General features: G+C 34.2%; 1 protein-coding gene across 1 annotated transcript in view; it reads left to right on the top strand.

The window, feature by feature from the left end:
• The window catches only part of LOC132555672 (protein hobbit-like), a 65,557-nt gene that overhangs the window by 42,293 nt on the left and 7,799 nt on the right, over positions 1–15,465 (top strand). The window contains exons 35-47 of the mRNA XM_060220025.1: positions 523–616; positions 1,363–1,530; positions 1,764–1,919; positions 2,798–2,876; positions 3,469–3,635; positions 5,112–5,288; positions 7,060–7,182; positions 8,378–8,470; positions 9,432–9,497; positions 9,928–10,025; positions 10,224–10,304; positions 13,132–13,224; positions 13,587–13,639. Coding sequence (XP_060076008.1) covers positions 523–616; positions 1,363–1,530; positions 1,764–1,919; positions 2,798–2,876; positions 3,469–3,635; positions 5,112–5,288; positions 7,060–7,182; positions 8,378–8,470; positions 9,432–9,497; positions 9,928–10,025; positions 10,224–10,304; positions 13,132–13,224; positions 13,587–13,639 — 1,448 coding nt within the window. The remainder of the gene's footprint in view (positions 1–522; positions 617–1,362; positions 1,531–1,763; positions 1,920–2,797; positions 2,877–3,468; positions 3,636–5,111; positions 5,289–7,059; positions 7,183–8,377; positions 8,471–9,431; positions 9,498–9,927; positions 10,026–10,223; positions 10,305–13,131; positions 13,225–13,586; positions 13,640–15,465) is intronic.

Below are 15,465 nucleotides of genomic sequence, written 5' to 3' on the forward strand. Positions count from 1 at the left end.
AATTAAAATATGCATATTTGAAATACAGTGGTCAGGGCAGGTGATATAGGCAAGGATGATGTATGCTTTACAGAAACTGGGGAAGTCAATAATTTTGTGTAAAAACAGATGTTAATTTTTTGGTCACTGAGTCTCATGAAGGCTTATTGATATTTTTTGTACAGGGTTGTGTGTCCTTAAATTTTTTAAATTCTTGGCTTCATCTCAGACACCTCAACATATTTCACTGAAATTTTGAAGGAAACTTCCTTGGCCAATTTTGCAGAAACCTTCCCTGGCCAAAACAATGAATTATTGGTCCCCACACTCAGGGGCCTAAGGGGTAGGACAAGAAGCATTCAAATTGACCCAGATTTCAGAAATCCTCTTCTCAACACCTAGATATGGTAGAATCAAATGCTTTTCATGGATGGAACCATCTTGAGGTGCTTTATTTACATTTGTTTCAGTCTCCTAACTCTTAGACATGTTTTGTTTGATATATTCTGAAAGTCAATGATTGATTGCTAATATTGTCTACAGAGTTTCATATCAAAGAGGAGACAACACCAGTGCCTCCTGTGAGCAGGACGAGGAAGAAGACGAAGAGGAGGAAGAAGACAAACGATTTAATAAGGTTGGTAGGAAAATCTTATGGCTTTTGTTTTAGGGTGTAACGTAATGTCAATTCTATATAGTTATTACCCTGCAATATAACTGATAATGAACATTTTAAAACATACTCAGTTTTGAGATTTTTATCAACTTTGTTGACCGTTGTTGGTATTTTTAAGACAGGAATTGACAAATTTGTATTTATTGATTTCTTCAGTGTTGCATATTGAATTTGATAAAGATGGAAATAACAGCAATTAAAGACTCATCTTTATAATGTTATCGTTCATGGTTTGTCATTAAAACAATAGGCAATCATTGATCAGAAGGAGTTTATCTAATACATCTGATTCAGTTTTATGAATAAGATTATGAAGCAAGTCAAAGAATTTTTCATTTTCACAAGAAGATTTTTTAATTTTAGAAGACTCAGACAAGGTAAAATGAAAAGTTTTGTCAAGTTTCATGATTCACATATAAAGTGGAAACATGTTAGATTAGTTTATCACAAAACTAAGACAGTTTCCATCCATTCAAGAAAACAAGGTTTTATTAGACTGGTACTAGATTTAAAATTGGTGATAATTTTTAACTCTCATTCTTTGGTGACATCACAATACATATGATGCTATGAAGTTACATCGCCATGGAAACAAAGAGAACCTTCAGTCAATCATAGCTAAGTCATATTACACGTGTGTAATACCAAAACATTTATGTAAAAGGTGTTGATACACTGATTATTCAGTTCTGTGAACAATATTACAGGCAACCCACAATGTACAAGTACATGACCTTAAGGGAGCATGGACCAAACACAATCGTACTGTATTACTGGGCGTGCTCGACAGTTACACCAAGGCTCAATCACTAAAGCGAAATCTGTCTGCTGATGCCCTCAAAAAGTTCAAGGTCGATGGAGGACAAGGGTCAAATGTAAGGTTTCCTGGTTACATAGATAATGAGATTTCAAATATATTGTTTTTATATATTTAGTATGTGTTTTAATTAAGTGCAGTGTCAGCATACCAATTTTTATTTTGACTTTAGTACTACTTTCAAATATTTGTTGAATGCTCCATCTGATGAAGTTGCATTTTATGATGAAAATTCTACAGGTGGAATTATCATGAATTGTTATCTACTCTCATTTATTATTTTTGTTACAGAAGACAAGGTCAATGTCCTTGACAACAGGTCCCCCTGGTTCCCCGACTACTCCTAATCCCAGCCCTGGGACTAAGCTCAGTGGTGTCCATACACACTCACTTCTCATGAAGCTGGTATCAGAGTCGGATAGCAAATCTGTGGCATTCACTGAGGAGGTGAGTTTACTGAGTTTTTACATTGTAACCTCTGTCACATCATGATCTTTCACTGAGGAGGTGAGTTTACTGAGTTTTTACATTGTAACCTCTGTCACATCATGATCTTTCACTGAGGAGGTGAGTAAACTGAGAGTTTATCATTGTAATCTCTATCACATCATGATCATTCACTGAGGAGAGTTTTACATCTCGGAGCCCCTTGGGGCAGGAGGGGGCAGGGCTCATTAGGGGAAATAGAGCAAATTATTTAAAATTCTACTCCTCCAGTAGGAATGATTGGCTTTTGCCCAAATTTGATCAGAAGAATCTTTGGGCGAAAGGAAATCAATTTTGTATAAATGGTGTATCTCAGCCCCCCTAGGGCAGGAGGAGAGGGGCTCAATAGGAGAAATGTGTTTGAAAACGTTTTAGATCCCTATCCCATGACCCGTAGTTGTATACTGGTGATGATATGTAGCTATTTAGAATAAAATTCTGTAGAAGACCACTTCTGAAGTATATCTGACTTTAATGTCATTAACTTTCAATTAAGCTTTAAGTTTAAAATTTTATTATATTCCATTATTTACTGTCATTAAATTTTTGATTAAAATTTGTTAATAGTGTGCGTTAACAATATTAGAATCCATTAATGTGAGTCATTTATCCCTTATATTAATACATTTTAATCATAACTAGATATTAATTATTCTAATAGGATTTTAATGAATTGACATACAGTGGACATTATGCTTTTGGTAGACTCTGTAATGACATTTAATTAGTGTAAAAAATGTGCATACTGTCCATGATTTTGGTAGATATTGTTGTATTATGATTGAGTTGATACTGGTGTCATTTTAAGAATTTAAAGTAATTTCTAATTAAAATTTCAGCCATCGAGTGTGAATATGGACCAGTTACATGGTGTAGCTGCATGCCAGACAGATGATGTTTACTGTAAAAACTGGCTCAGTGAGTTATCTCCAATATTAAATTTCTCTTTATTTTAATTCCATAAAGAAATGAAACTCCCTCTAATGAATGACCAGTCTTTCACCATCAAGTGGGTGTCTTTTGGAATGTTATGGTTCAGGATTATCAGGAGAAAGTTAATTTCTCGACTGAATTATCTTCATAAGGCATTTTATAATAGTGGTAACTGATGAAGTATGTTGTGCTAATTCTTGTAAAAGGATGTTTTTGATGAAAATCTTTCAAAAAACTCCCTGCTGTGTGTTTCTTAAATCACCACAAATTTTTCACAAAGGTTCTTCTCAATGGTTTTAACTTAAGCATTTTTAAGTTTCAGATCAAAAGGATGATTTTTATGAAAATCATTCAACAAATGCTGGTTTTCTCTAATTTTTCTTTTTTATTTAAATGTGCCCAATTCTCAAGATTTTATTCAATCTTTCAAAAACAAAACAAAAAATGGAACCAGATGAAAATTGCAGCATTTACTAAAGTCAAGATTTAACAATTTGGGTAAGTTGATAAAAAAATCACCAAGTGTAATCCTATATAACATTGTTTCTTTACAAATAATTTTGTCGCTGTTTGACAGTTGAACTACACAACAGCCAGATGATGGTGAAAGGATGTGAGACGTCAGGGTATGTGATTGTCAGTGCAGCTAAAGCCCAGATTGTGTCCTGTACACATCACCCTGTGTGGCAGGAAAACCAACTCCGCAGTAAGACATCCTGGGTGACCTCTGTCGAATGTATGCAGGTAAGTGTGTCATATGACTATAGATACCAGGCATCTGGACATACTTTGTTTTATTGACTGAATAAGGAACAGTCTGTACAAATCTTGAATATCTATGATGGTGTCAAAATGATAAAGGGTATATGGGCGTGTCAAAATTCAAAACAATGAAAATTGCAAAATATTCACGAAAGACAGATTTACATAGATATCATTTCTAATAAATAAGCTGTGAAATCAGGAAAGGAAGAAATATCTTATTAACAGATACAATTATAAACTTTAAATTCAGTAAGGAGGAAGTGTGACAATAGGCTGCATCAAACAGCTGATTTATAAATATCTAAACATACCATATAAAAGCTGCTGTAGCAATGAAGTGTCAGAAATATTTAAATTTAATTAATGATAAGTATAATTTCAGTGAAGAAAATGTTATACAAGTACGTTATGGGATTCCTGTCATGGTTATCATCATTATTTATAAAGATAATATTATCATAAGTTTGAGTTTCATGGTTATAGCATCAAGCTGAAGGTCAAGGCCAATGTTACTCTTTTTATAAGCCTGTCAAAATATTTGATGGGATGTATTATGGTATGCCAATGTCCATCCATAGTAAATTTTTATTTGTTCGGAGATCTCCACCCACATATTTCAATTAATCATTTTCAAACTTAGTTGGCTTAATCACCATGACTCCAAATTAAGTTTTTGTGAATGGCAGTTTGATTTGATTTTACTGCCCATTGTTATTTTCTTAATTTTAATCTTGTTTGGAGGTCTCCACTCAGTTTTCAATCAATTTCTTTCAAACTTGGTAGGCTTAAATCACCATTACATAAAATGACATTTTCTTTACTTGCATTGGGATTTTACATTTTCAATTTCTTTGAAACTTGAAAACCCTATATCATTTTGATTAAACAATATTTCAGATAGTTATTGCCCTTAGTCCTTTTTGGAATTTTAAGATTGTCCAGAGATTCAGTTTCTACCCGTCTTTTGAAAACTTGCTATGCTTTTATTTATTATCAAGACACACTGCACTGTAATTCTTCTTGATCAAATGTATTTAAATTTTCAACAACTTCTTCTGAACATTCCAATGACCCAGGGTCATGATATTGGACCAGTAACATGCTGGGATGAAGGACTGTCATGTTTGTTCAAATAAATGACCTTGATTTTCATTCACTGGGTCACAGGAGTCAAATATGCTAAAGTACAACAACAGACAGCTGTTATCAGTCCCATTTAATCGAAATTAAGTCTTCAAACTTAGAAACAATAAAGACTTTGTATGTATACATATATTGGTTCTGTTTTGTCAGCCTCTATGCTTGGACTGATGAACAGGTTCTAAAACTGTCTAAAGACCTGAAGACTTCAAGTGACTGTTAGGCCCATAGGTCTCTTGTTAACATTTTTGAAACTTTGTTCAATTTCATAATAATTTTACAATTATATATGTGACTGTATTTTTGCTTTTACAGTACTATGCTACAGTCGACCCTGATAATGATCTTGATGATGACACCATGGCCTGGCTACAACCAGAGAATGTAGAAGATCGTACTGAACCTGACCTGTCAGGAATGTCAGAAATGGTGGGCAGTGGTAGCAGTGTCGGTGGTGTGGTCTACAGCACAGTGGGTGGGACTAATAAACAGGTGGGTTTTGGTCTACAGCACAGTGGACGGAACTACCGGTAATACACAGGTGGGTTTTGGTCTACAGCATAGTGGGCGGGACTAATTTGGTCTGCAGCACAGTGGGCGGGACTCATAAACAGATGGGTTTTGGTCTACAGCACAGTTGGCATGACTAATAAACAGATGGGTTTTGGTCTTCAGCACAGTGGGCGGGGCTAATAAACAGATGGGTTTTGGTCTTCAGCACAGTGGGCGCGGGTAATAAACAGGTGGGTTTTGGTCTACAGTACAGTGGGCAGGGATAATAAAGAGATGGTTTCTGGTCTACAGCACAGTTGGCGGGGCTAATAAACAGGTGAGTTTGATCTATAACACAGTTGGCGGGGCTAATAAACAGGTGGGTTTGATCTTCAACACAGTTGGCGGGGCTCATACACAGGTGAGTTTTGGTCTACAGCACAGTTGGTGGGACTTATAAACAGGTGAGTTTTGGTCTACAGCACAGTTGGCAGGATTAATTTGGTCTGCAGCACAGTGGGCGGAACTAATAAACAGGTGAGTTTTGATGTACTGTGGACAGGATTATTAAACAGATGGATTTCGGTCTACAGGAGAACCTAACAATGGGGTGTATGGATTTTGCATGACAATACTAGTAACAGGAGAACATATGTAACACATGGTGGTGATGAAACAGGTGTATGTGGCCAACATCTCAGGTGAAAGGGATGAAACAGGTGTATGTTGCCAACATCTCAGGTGAAAGGGATGAAACAGGTGTATGTTGCCAACATCTCAGGTGAAAGGGATGAAACAGGTGTATGTGGCCAACATCTCAGGTGAAAGGGATGAAACAGGTGTATGTGGCCAACATCTCAGGTGAAAGGGATGAAACAGGTGTATGTTGCCAACATCTCGGGTGAAAAGGATGAAACAAGTGTATAGGGCCAACATCTCAGGTGAAAGGGATGAAACAGGTGTATGTTGCCAACATCTCAGGTGAAAAGGATGAAACAGGTGTATAGGGCCAACATCTCAGGTGAAAGGGATGAAACAGGTGTATAGAGCCTACATCTCAGGTGAAAGGGATGAAACAGGTGTATAGGGCCAACATCTCAGGTGAAAGGGATGAAACAGGTGTATAGGGGCAACATCTCAGGTGAAACGAATGACACAGGTGTATGTGGCCAACATCTCAGGTGAAAGGGATGAAACAGGTGTATAGGGCCAACATCTCAGGTGAAAGGGATGAAACAGGTGTATGTGGCCAACATCTCCGGTGAAAGGGATGAAACAGGTGGTTGTGGCCAACATCTCAGGTGAAAGGGATGACACAGGTGGTTGTGGCCAAAATCTCAGGTGAAAGGGATGAAACAGGTGTATAGAGCCAACATCTCAGGTGAAAGGGATGAAACAGGTGTATAGGGCCAACATCTCAGGTGAAAGGGATGAAACAGGTGTATGTGGCCAACATCTCCGGTGAAAGGGATGACACAGGTGGTTGTGGCCTTCATTTCAGTGAATGAGACTTAACAACAAAGTAGATGCTTCCTATGATGTAAGTGTACATGTGTATGTCTAGGAAACTATACACAGGACAATACAAGTGGATGCCTTACTTAGAATTTAATAGATGGGAAGTGAAAGGGGGAGTTGTTAGTGTAGGAGGCAGAATTTTACATATTTGATCATTGATTATTTTTTTCCTGAAACATTGAAATGACATTCCAAGATTTATATGTAATGATTGATCTGTATTTTCAATCCTGTTTCTTTTTTTCTTTGGCAGTCCCAGAAGTCTAAAAAGACCTCAGTACAGCTCCAGAGAATTATCTCCAGATGTAAATGTCAGGTGTTCTTTGCCAGCTATGGTGATGTGGATGATGAAACACTGCCAGAAATACCACCCCCAGTAAGTTAAATCACTGATTTTGAAATTTTTTTTTGTCTGACCAGCATGTCCCATGATGTATTGAGGATCTTATAAGAATTTCCATTTCTTTTGAGATTTATTAAACAAATCTTAAGACATAAAATGAAAAACTCCGGTATATTTTCATTAATCTTTTATGAAATGGATTTAAGATTTCGTTTTTATCACATCACTCAGATACTTTTGCCAAAATTCATAAGGACAGCATTTTATGGCAATATTCCCACTCGTATATATCTTTCTTTAGTGAGGTCACTACAAATGACGCCAGAAAGTATGACGTCACAGTGGAAACAATGAGAACATTCAGCCACACACAGGTCCATGGGGTTATATTTTACAAGTGTAATAACAAAGATTTTTGTAATGGGTGTTATTACTCTGATAACAGGGTAGTTGTGTGATAAACCATGATAACAGGGTAGTCGTGTGATAAACCATGATAACAGGGTAGTTGTGTGATAAACCATATGATATGTGTGTAATGCACTACGATTTTATTGTATTGCCATATGGGAAAAAACAATTTCACTTTTCTTAGTGTTGAAAAACATACCATCTGGAGCAAGATTTTTCTATTTTATTGTGAAATGAATTTGAGTGTTTTCATTGAATTTATTTGTATGGTGTTATATAGTCTGACACTGGTGTCGATGTTATAGTGGATGAGGGGAAGTAAATAGCGACAATTATATCAGTAATTTCACATTGTCATGTCATGTCACATTCAGATTCAGTGTTATGGGAACCTGTGAAGCTCTCAACAGATTTGGTGATAATATCTGAATAGTAGATTTCACGAAAGATAAAGATGGTTCAACTAAAATTCAAAATGTTTTATGAATATTTCAACTGAAGCTAATTTTTAAATTTCTATGAATATATTAAAAAAAAATAGATTGGCCCATGATTTTTGTCTTGAGTGACATGTACTGGTTTTGTTATTTCCATTAAGATATCATATAATATCATTACAAAATGTATTTTAACTGTAACATAAATGGCTGTTTTTGTGACAGCATTTTACGTAACATATAACTAAGTGGCAGTACATTTATCAGTTAAGTAATACAGTAGATCTGAGAAAAGTATTATGCATATGGGTAAAGAAAAAACATGGATATTGATAGTTGAACATTATTATATTTCCACACCTTTGATTTTTCATATACAGCCTTCGGAGGATTCCTCGGATATGATGTCCAGAGAAGAAGGGGTGGACAGTTTTACATTGCTTCATCACGACTTGAATGTTTGTACAAACTCTGTAAGTAATCAGAAAGCTGAGGTACCACATATTATTTAAGCCGTATATCCCTGTATCTGTAGCAATAAGATCACCCAAATCTATTGGCGGTCTATAAAAATGCCAACAAATACTTTATCATTGTCCTTTGATAAGTTCGCCTCCTTACCTCGAGATACAGGTTACCGTATGTGTTTGCTGCCTGACTTATCACAAAATAAGTATGGTAATGCCCCTGATAGGCAGAATTATTCTGAAGTAGGAATACAGTAACATCACATCAGGACCATTTCTGTTTGGCAGTTTGATCAGTTGAACCAGGGATGTTCGTTTATGAACAACTAAAATTTATTTTACTATCTGACAAGATGCAACTAAGTCTTTTGAGATATCAAGGTTGGCAGGTTCTTCCTAATTTATGTTACATTTGAAATGCTGAAGAACTCATTTGACATGGGCTGTTTTGAGTTGAAATACGTAATACTAACTGCATTATTTGTAAGAACATGACGTCCACAGTCGCTGTAGGTTGAGTCAATCTGTTCGAGTCTTTAGTATGGGAAGATAACATCCACAGTCGCTGTAGGTTGAGTCAATCTGTCTGGAGTCCAAGTTTGGGAAGATGACGTCCACAGTCGCTGTAGGTTGAATCAATCTGTCTCGAGTCCAAGTTTGAGAAGATGACGTCCACAGTCGCTGTAGGTTTAGTCAATCTTTCTGAGTCTTTAGTATGGGAAGATAACATCCACAGTCGCTGTAGGTTGAGTCAATATGTCTGAATCTAATAGAATCATATTACATATTGGAAATGTATTCACTGCAGGAGCGTCTAATTGAGATGTAATTAGGCTGAAGTTTAATTAGTATGAAAACTAAAAATGGTCTCAGTTTGCTAGTTCATTGAATAATGCATTCATCAAGATATAATAAAGACTTTGCACTGTGTGCAATATTGGATAACCTCCCCTTGTTTTTATTTCAGCTGCAATATGCCATGATTCTTGACATCGTGAACAATCTACTGCTTCACGTAGAAAAAACGAAAAAGGCAAGTATCAGTAGAAAATGACCTCGAAAAAAACATAGGTTCTTGAGTTTATGTGACCTCGATAATAATTTCAATTAAAGAATACATGTGCCCTATTTATTAGTGGAGGTAAAGCTTGGCAAATGTTGTAAGGATGCTAGACATGATTTACCTGTTTATAGATTAAGAAGTGGTCAGTGATGTAGGGATAACACACTTATCTTTCACCTTGACGTTCATTCTTCAGTCCTAGATTAGACGTGAAAAGATAAGGGGGTCACCTGCCCAACCAAGTGATTTTTCCCTGGGTAATTTTGTTTCCTCCTTTATTAAGAACCCTCACATGCTTCAATCCAGGCCAACAAGTGATTGATATAGAGTGATACCTTCTTTTGTTGTAAAATAAAAAAGTTGATAAGAATGACTGATACATACAGTGTTATGTACACAGGAGACAACAGAGAAGCTACAGAGTATGAGGTTTCAGTTACAACTTTCTAGAGAAGAGGACCAGAAGACACCCATACAGCAACTACAGGAATATGTCAGGTACAAAGATATCTTTTATCATTGTTATCAGAAAAAATTCACTGATAGTAAGTAAAACAGAGAACACCCATACAGCAGTTACAGGAATATGTCAGGTACAAAGATGTCTGTTATTATTGTCCTCAGGAAAATTCACTGAAATAAAATAAAACAGAGAACACGTTTATGATGAGCGTCATTTGTGTTGATTCTTTCCAGAGAGAACGTATTAACACTGAGGAGGCTGGAGAGAGAGCTGTACCTGATAGAGAAGGAGTTGGAGGATAATGAGGAACCCAGGTAAATGTTTACTTAATATCTAGGAACACAGGTAAATGTTTACTTAATATCTAGGAACACAGGTAAATGTATACTTATTATCTAGGAACACAGGTAAATGTTTTACTCAGTATCTAGAAACACAGGTAAATGTTTTACTCAGTATATATGGGAACACAGGTAAATGTTTTACTCAGTATATAGGGGAACACAAGTAAATGTTTTACTCAGTATCTAGAAACACAGGTAAATGTTTTACTTAGTATCTAGAAACACAGGTAAATGTTTTACTTAGTATCTAGGAACACAGGTAAATGTTGTACTCAGTATCTAGGAACACAGGTAAATGTTTTACTCAGTATATATGGGAACACAAGTAAATGTTTTACTCAGTATATATGGGAACACAAGTAAATGTTTTACTCAGTATATATGGGAACACAAGGAAATGTTTTACTCAGTACATATGGGAACACAGGTAAATGTTTTACTCAGTACATATGGGAACACAGGTAAATGTTTTACTCAGTATATATGGGAACACAAGTAAATGTTTTACTCAGTATATATGGGAACACAAGTAAATGTTTTACTCAGTATATATGGGAACACAAGTAAATGTTTTACTCAGTATATATGGGAACACAAGGAAATGTTTTACTCAGTACATATGGGAACACAGGTAAATGTTTTACTCAGTATATATGGGAACACAGGTAAATGTTTTACTCAGTATATATGGGAACACAAGTAAATGTTTTACTCAGTATATATGGGAACACAAGTAAATGTTTTACTCAGTACATATGGGAACACAGGTAAATGTTTTACTCAGTATATATGGGAACACAAGTAAATGTTTTACTCAGTATATATGGGAACACAAGTAAATGTTTTACTCAGTATATATGGGAACACAGGTAAATGTTTTACTCAGTATATATGGGAACACAGGTAAATGTTTTACTCAGTATATATGGGAACACAAGGAAATGTTTTACTCAGTACATATGGGAACACAGGTAAATGTTTTACTCAGTATATATGGGAACACAGGTAAATGTTTTACTCAGTATATATGGGAACACAAGTAAATGTTTTACTCAGTATATATGGGAACACAAGTAAATGTTTTACTCAGTATATATGGGAACACAAGTAAATGTTTTACTCAGTATATATGGGAACACAAGTAAATGTTTTACTCAGTATATATGGGAACACAAGGAAATGTTTTACTCAGTATATAGGGGAACACAAGTAGGGGAACACAGGTAAATGTTTTACTCAGTATATAGGGGAACACAAGTAAATGTTTTACTCAGTATATAGGGGAACACAAGTAAATGTTTTACTCAGTATATAGGGGAACACAAGGAAATGTTTTACTCAGTACATATGGGAACACAGGTAAATGTTTTACTCAGTATATATGGGAACACAAGTAAATGTTTTACTCAGTATATATGGGAACACAGGTAAATGTGTTACTCAGTATATAGGGGAACACAAGTAAATGTTTTACTCAGTATATATGGGAACACAGGTAAATGTTTTACTCAGTATATAGGGGAACACAAGGAAATGTTTTACTCAGTATATATATAGTATATATGGGAACACAAGGTAAATGTTTTACTCAGTATATATGGGAACACAGGTAAATGTTTTACTCAGTATATATGGGAACACAGGTAAATGTTTTACTCAGTATATATGGGAACACAAGTAAATGTTTTACTCAGTATATATGGGAACACAAGTAAATGTTTTACTCAGTATATATGGGAACACAAGTAAATGTTTTACTCAGTATATATGGGAACACAAGTAAAACACAAGTAAATGTTTTACTCAGTATATATGGGAACACAGGTAAATGTTTTACTCAGTATATATGGGAACACAGGTAAATGTTTTACTCAGTATATATGGGAACACAGGTAAATGTTTTACTCAGTATATATGGGAACACAAGTAAATGTTTTACTCAGTATATATGGGAACACAAGTAAATGTTTTACTCAGTATATAGGGGAACACAAGGAAATGTTTTACTCAGTATATAGGGGAACACAAGGAAATGTTTTACTCAGTACATATGGGAACACAGGTAAATGTTTTACTCAGTATATAGGGGAACACAGGTAAATGTTTACTTAGTATGTAGGAACACAGGTAAATGTTTACACAGTAACTCCGAACTCGCGTAAATATTAACTCAGTAACTAGAAATTCAGGTTAAATATTAACTCAGTAACTAGGAATTCAGGTTAAATATTAACTCAGTAACTAGGAATTCAGAAAATAAAGAAAAATATTGTTTTTGTTAAAAAAATGTTTAGAACTGGTTTATGAATAAACTTTGTAGTGATAATCAAAATGATCAATAGGAATAATCTGTACAGTATATAGTGGTGGTGGAATGGTTGACAGTGTTTCAGCACCTGAAATGTTATTATGGATAAGTATGGTAAGTATAGGGATGACACAGCTGATCTCGGTGGTCTGGGTCACAAAACATAAGAACAACCACCAAGAACATTACTGTAATATCATTAATTTCCGTGAGGGATTTATTTTCATTGGCTTGGTGAATACTCTTAATCCACAAATTCCTATGTCAGCGAAATGTTAAAATGATAAAAGCAGATTTATTGAGCAATATTTATCCGCAAAATCAAGTGTCCATGAAATAGAAGGGTTTTTAAAAACCACAAAATTTAAGCCCATGAAAATGTATGATTTTACAGTATATCAGAGCTATGAATTTATATATTGTAACTTAACTTTGTATATTAAAATATAATTTTGGAGTGCTGCAGTCATGTTGGTAATTAATTTGCAGTCTGTTAGAGCAGTCAGAAAAGCTGGAGATGATGTTGTTTGATTGTAAAGAAAGAATCAACTCCTCCAATGAAGAACTTTCACTCAGAATCAGGTAGGGAGACTTAATTTTAAAACTTAACTATGATGCCATAACTACTGATTTTTGTTATCATGTTTCTTGTATTTCTTGTATTGCCTTTGAATTGATGATTGCTATACTTATTCATCGTAGTAAGTGCAGGCTACTCAAAAAGCCCAGATCTTGTAAAATCTGATGCTCTGAATAAGTTTAAATTTTCATGTCTGCTTTATTTGATAATCTATTGTTTGTAGTTGTCACAGTATACTACCTCAAAATCACTTATCTTAGCTGTGATCAGATTTCATGTGAATGCACTATGGTGAAAAAGTGACAACTTCGAAATTGTTATGACTCATAATTGACTTATTCTATCTTTACATCAATATTGGCAGCTGTTTGAAGGAAAGTCAACTTCAAGTCAAGTCACAGATGAAAACAACTAAAAGTAAGATATTGTAAAAAGTTCCATACCATATTCTACCTTAAAAAGTTAGATACCATATTCTACCTTAAAAAGTTAGATACCATATTCTACCTTAAAAAGTTAGATACCATATTCTACCTTAAAAAGTTAAGATACCATATTCTACCTTAAAAAGTTAGATACCATATTCTACCTTAAAAAGTTAAGATACCATATTCTACCTTAAAAAGTTAAGATACCATATTCTACCTTAAAAAGTTAGATACCATATTCTACCTTAAAAAGTTAGACCATATTCTACCTTAAAAAGTTAGATACCATTCTACCTTAAAAAGTTAGATACCATATTCTACCTTAAAAAGTTAGATACCTTAAAAAGTTATTCTACCTTAAAAAGTTTGATACCATATTCTACCTTAAACAGTTAGATACCATATTCTACCTTGAAAAGTAAGATACCATATTCTACCTTAAAAAGTTAGATACCATATTCTACCTTATAAAGTTAGATACCATATTCTACCTTAAAATGTTAAGATACCATATTCTACCTTAAAAAGTTAAATACCATATTCTACCTTAAAAAGTTAGATACCATAGTCTACCTTAAAAAGTTAGATACCATATTCTACCTTAAAAAGTTAGATACCATATTCTACCTTAAAAAGTTAGATACCATATTCTACCTTAAAAAGTTAGATACCATATTCTACCTTAAAAAGTTAGATACCATATTCTACCTTAAAAAGTTAGATACCATATTCTACCTTAAAAAGTTAAATACCATATTCTACCTTAAAAAGTTAAATGCCATATTCTACCTTATAAAGTTAAATACCATATTCTACCTTAAAAAGTTAAATACCATATTCTACCTTAAAAAGTTAGATACCATATACTGTTACTCAAAATATGATACCAAATCCTACAAGTCAAATAATAATACAATAACAAAAGTAAGATTCCGTATTGTACTGCTCTAAGTAAGATATAGGTAGTCATAACATTAATCGTCAGTGAATGAGGGGGAAAACTAATCACATATTACAACAAGAGATTTCTGTATGAGACAAGAAGTGAAAAATATGGAAGGTTACAGATGTAGGTATATCTACAGTTTGTGTCAGTAAATTAATTATAATGAACAATAAACCATACACTATCTACATCCTGGTATCATATTTACCCTATTCAAACACTCCTTACTTTTTATAATAGCACAGAACCACAAAAAAGCACACAGAGAATTGTCAAAAAACTCTTAACTTTTACTAGCTTACATACGAGAGTGTGTTATATCCCCCTTTTTGTCTCATTTTATCACGAGCTCCACAGCAGATTTATTTCATGTCATCACACTGTGATATAACAAAGTTTAACATCTATGAATAAAGGAAAAATTCATGTTTACCCCAATTTCGTCAATATTTAGTTTGAATTCAGATCCTAATGACATTTTTAAAATAAAATATGATTATTGAAACTTAAAAAAAAGTTTATATCATAAGTTTGTGGTTTGCTGACAGGCACCTTTTCAATACTTCTGACATGTGTCCAGTAAATGTCACCTTAAAAGGTATGGTTTAGATGGAGTGAATTTCTCCGCTGAAAGGTCAAAAGGTCATTATAGTGGATGTAAAACCCTGTTAAAGAAATAGATAGGTAAATAAGTCAGAGTGAGTTTATCATTGATAAATACCTTTTATCTGTGTTATCATTTACTCCACTTATATTGTTGTATACATCATAACAACCATAGGTATTATATTTGATATTAATTTCTGATATTGTGTTCAACATGTTGTATGATATTGATCTGTTATGATAAAGATAAAAAAGTTTTGCAT

Source organism: Ylistrum balloti, unplaced genomic scaffold, assembly GCF_031769215.1.
Source record: "Ylistrum balloti isolate Yb309-2 unplaced genomic scaffold, AGI_CSIRO_Ybal_v1 Utg370510, whole genome shotgun sequence".
NCBI lineage: Eukaryota > Metazoa > Mollusca > Bivalvia > Pectinida > Pectinidae > Ylistrum > Ylistrum balloti.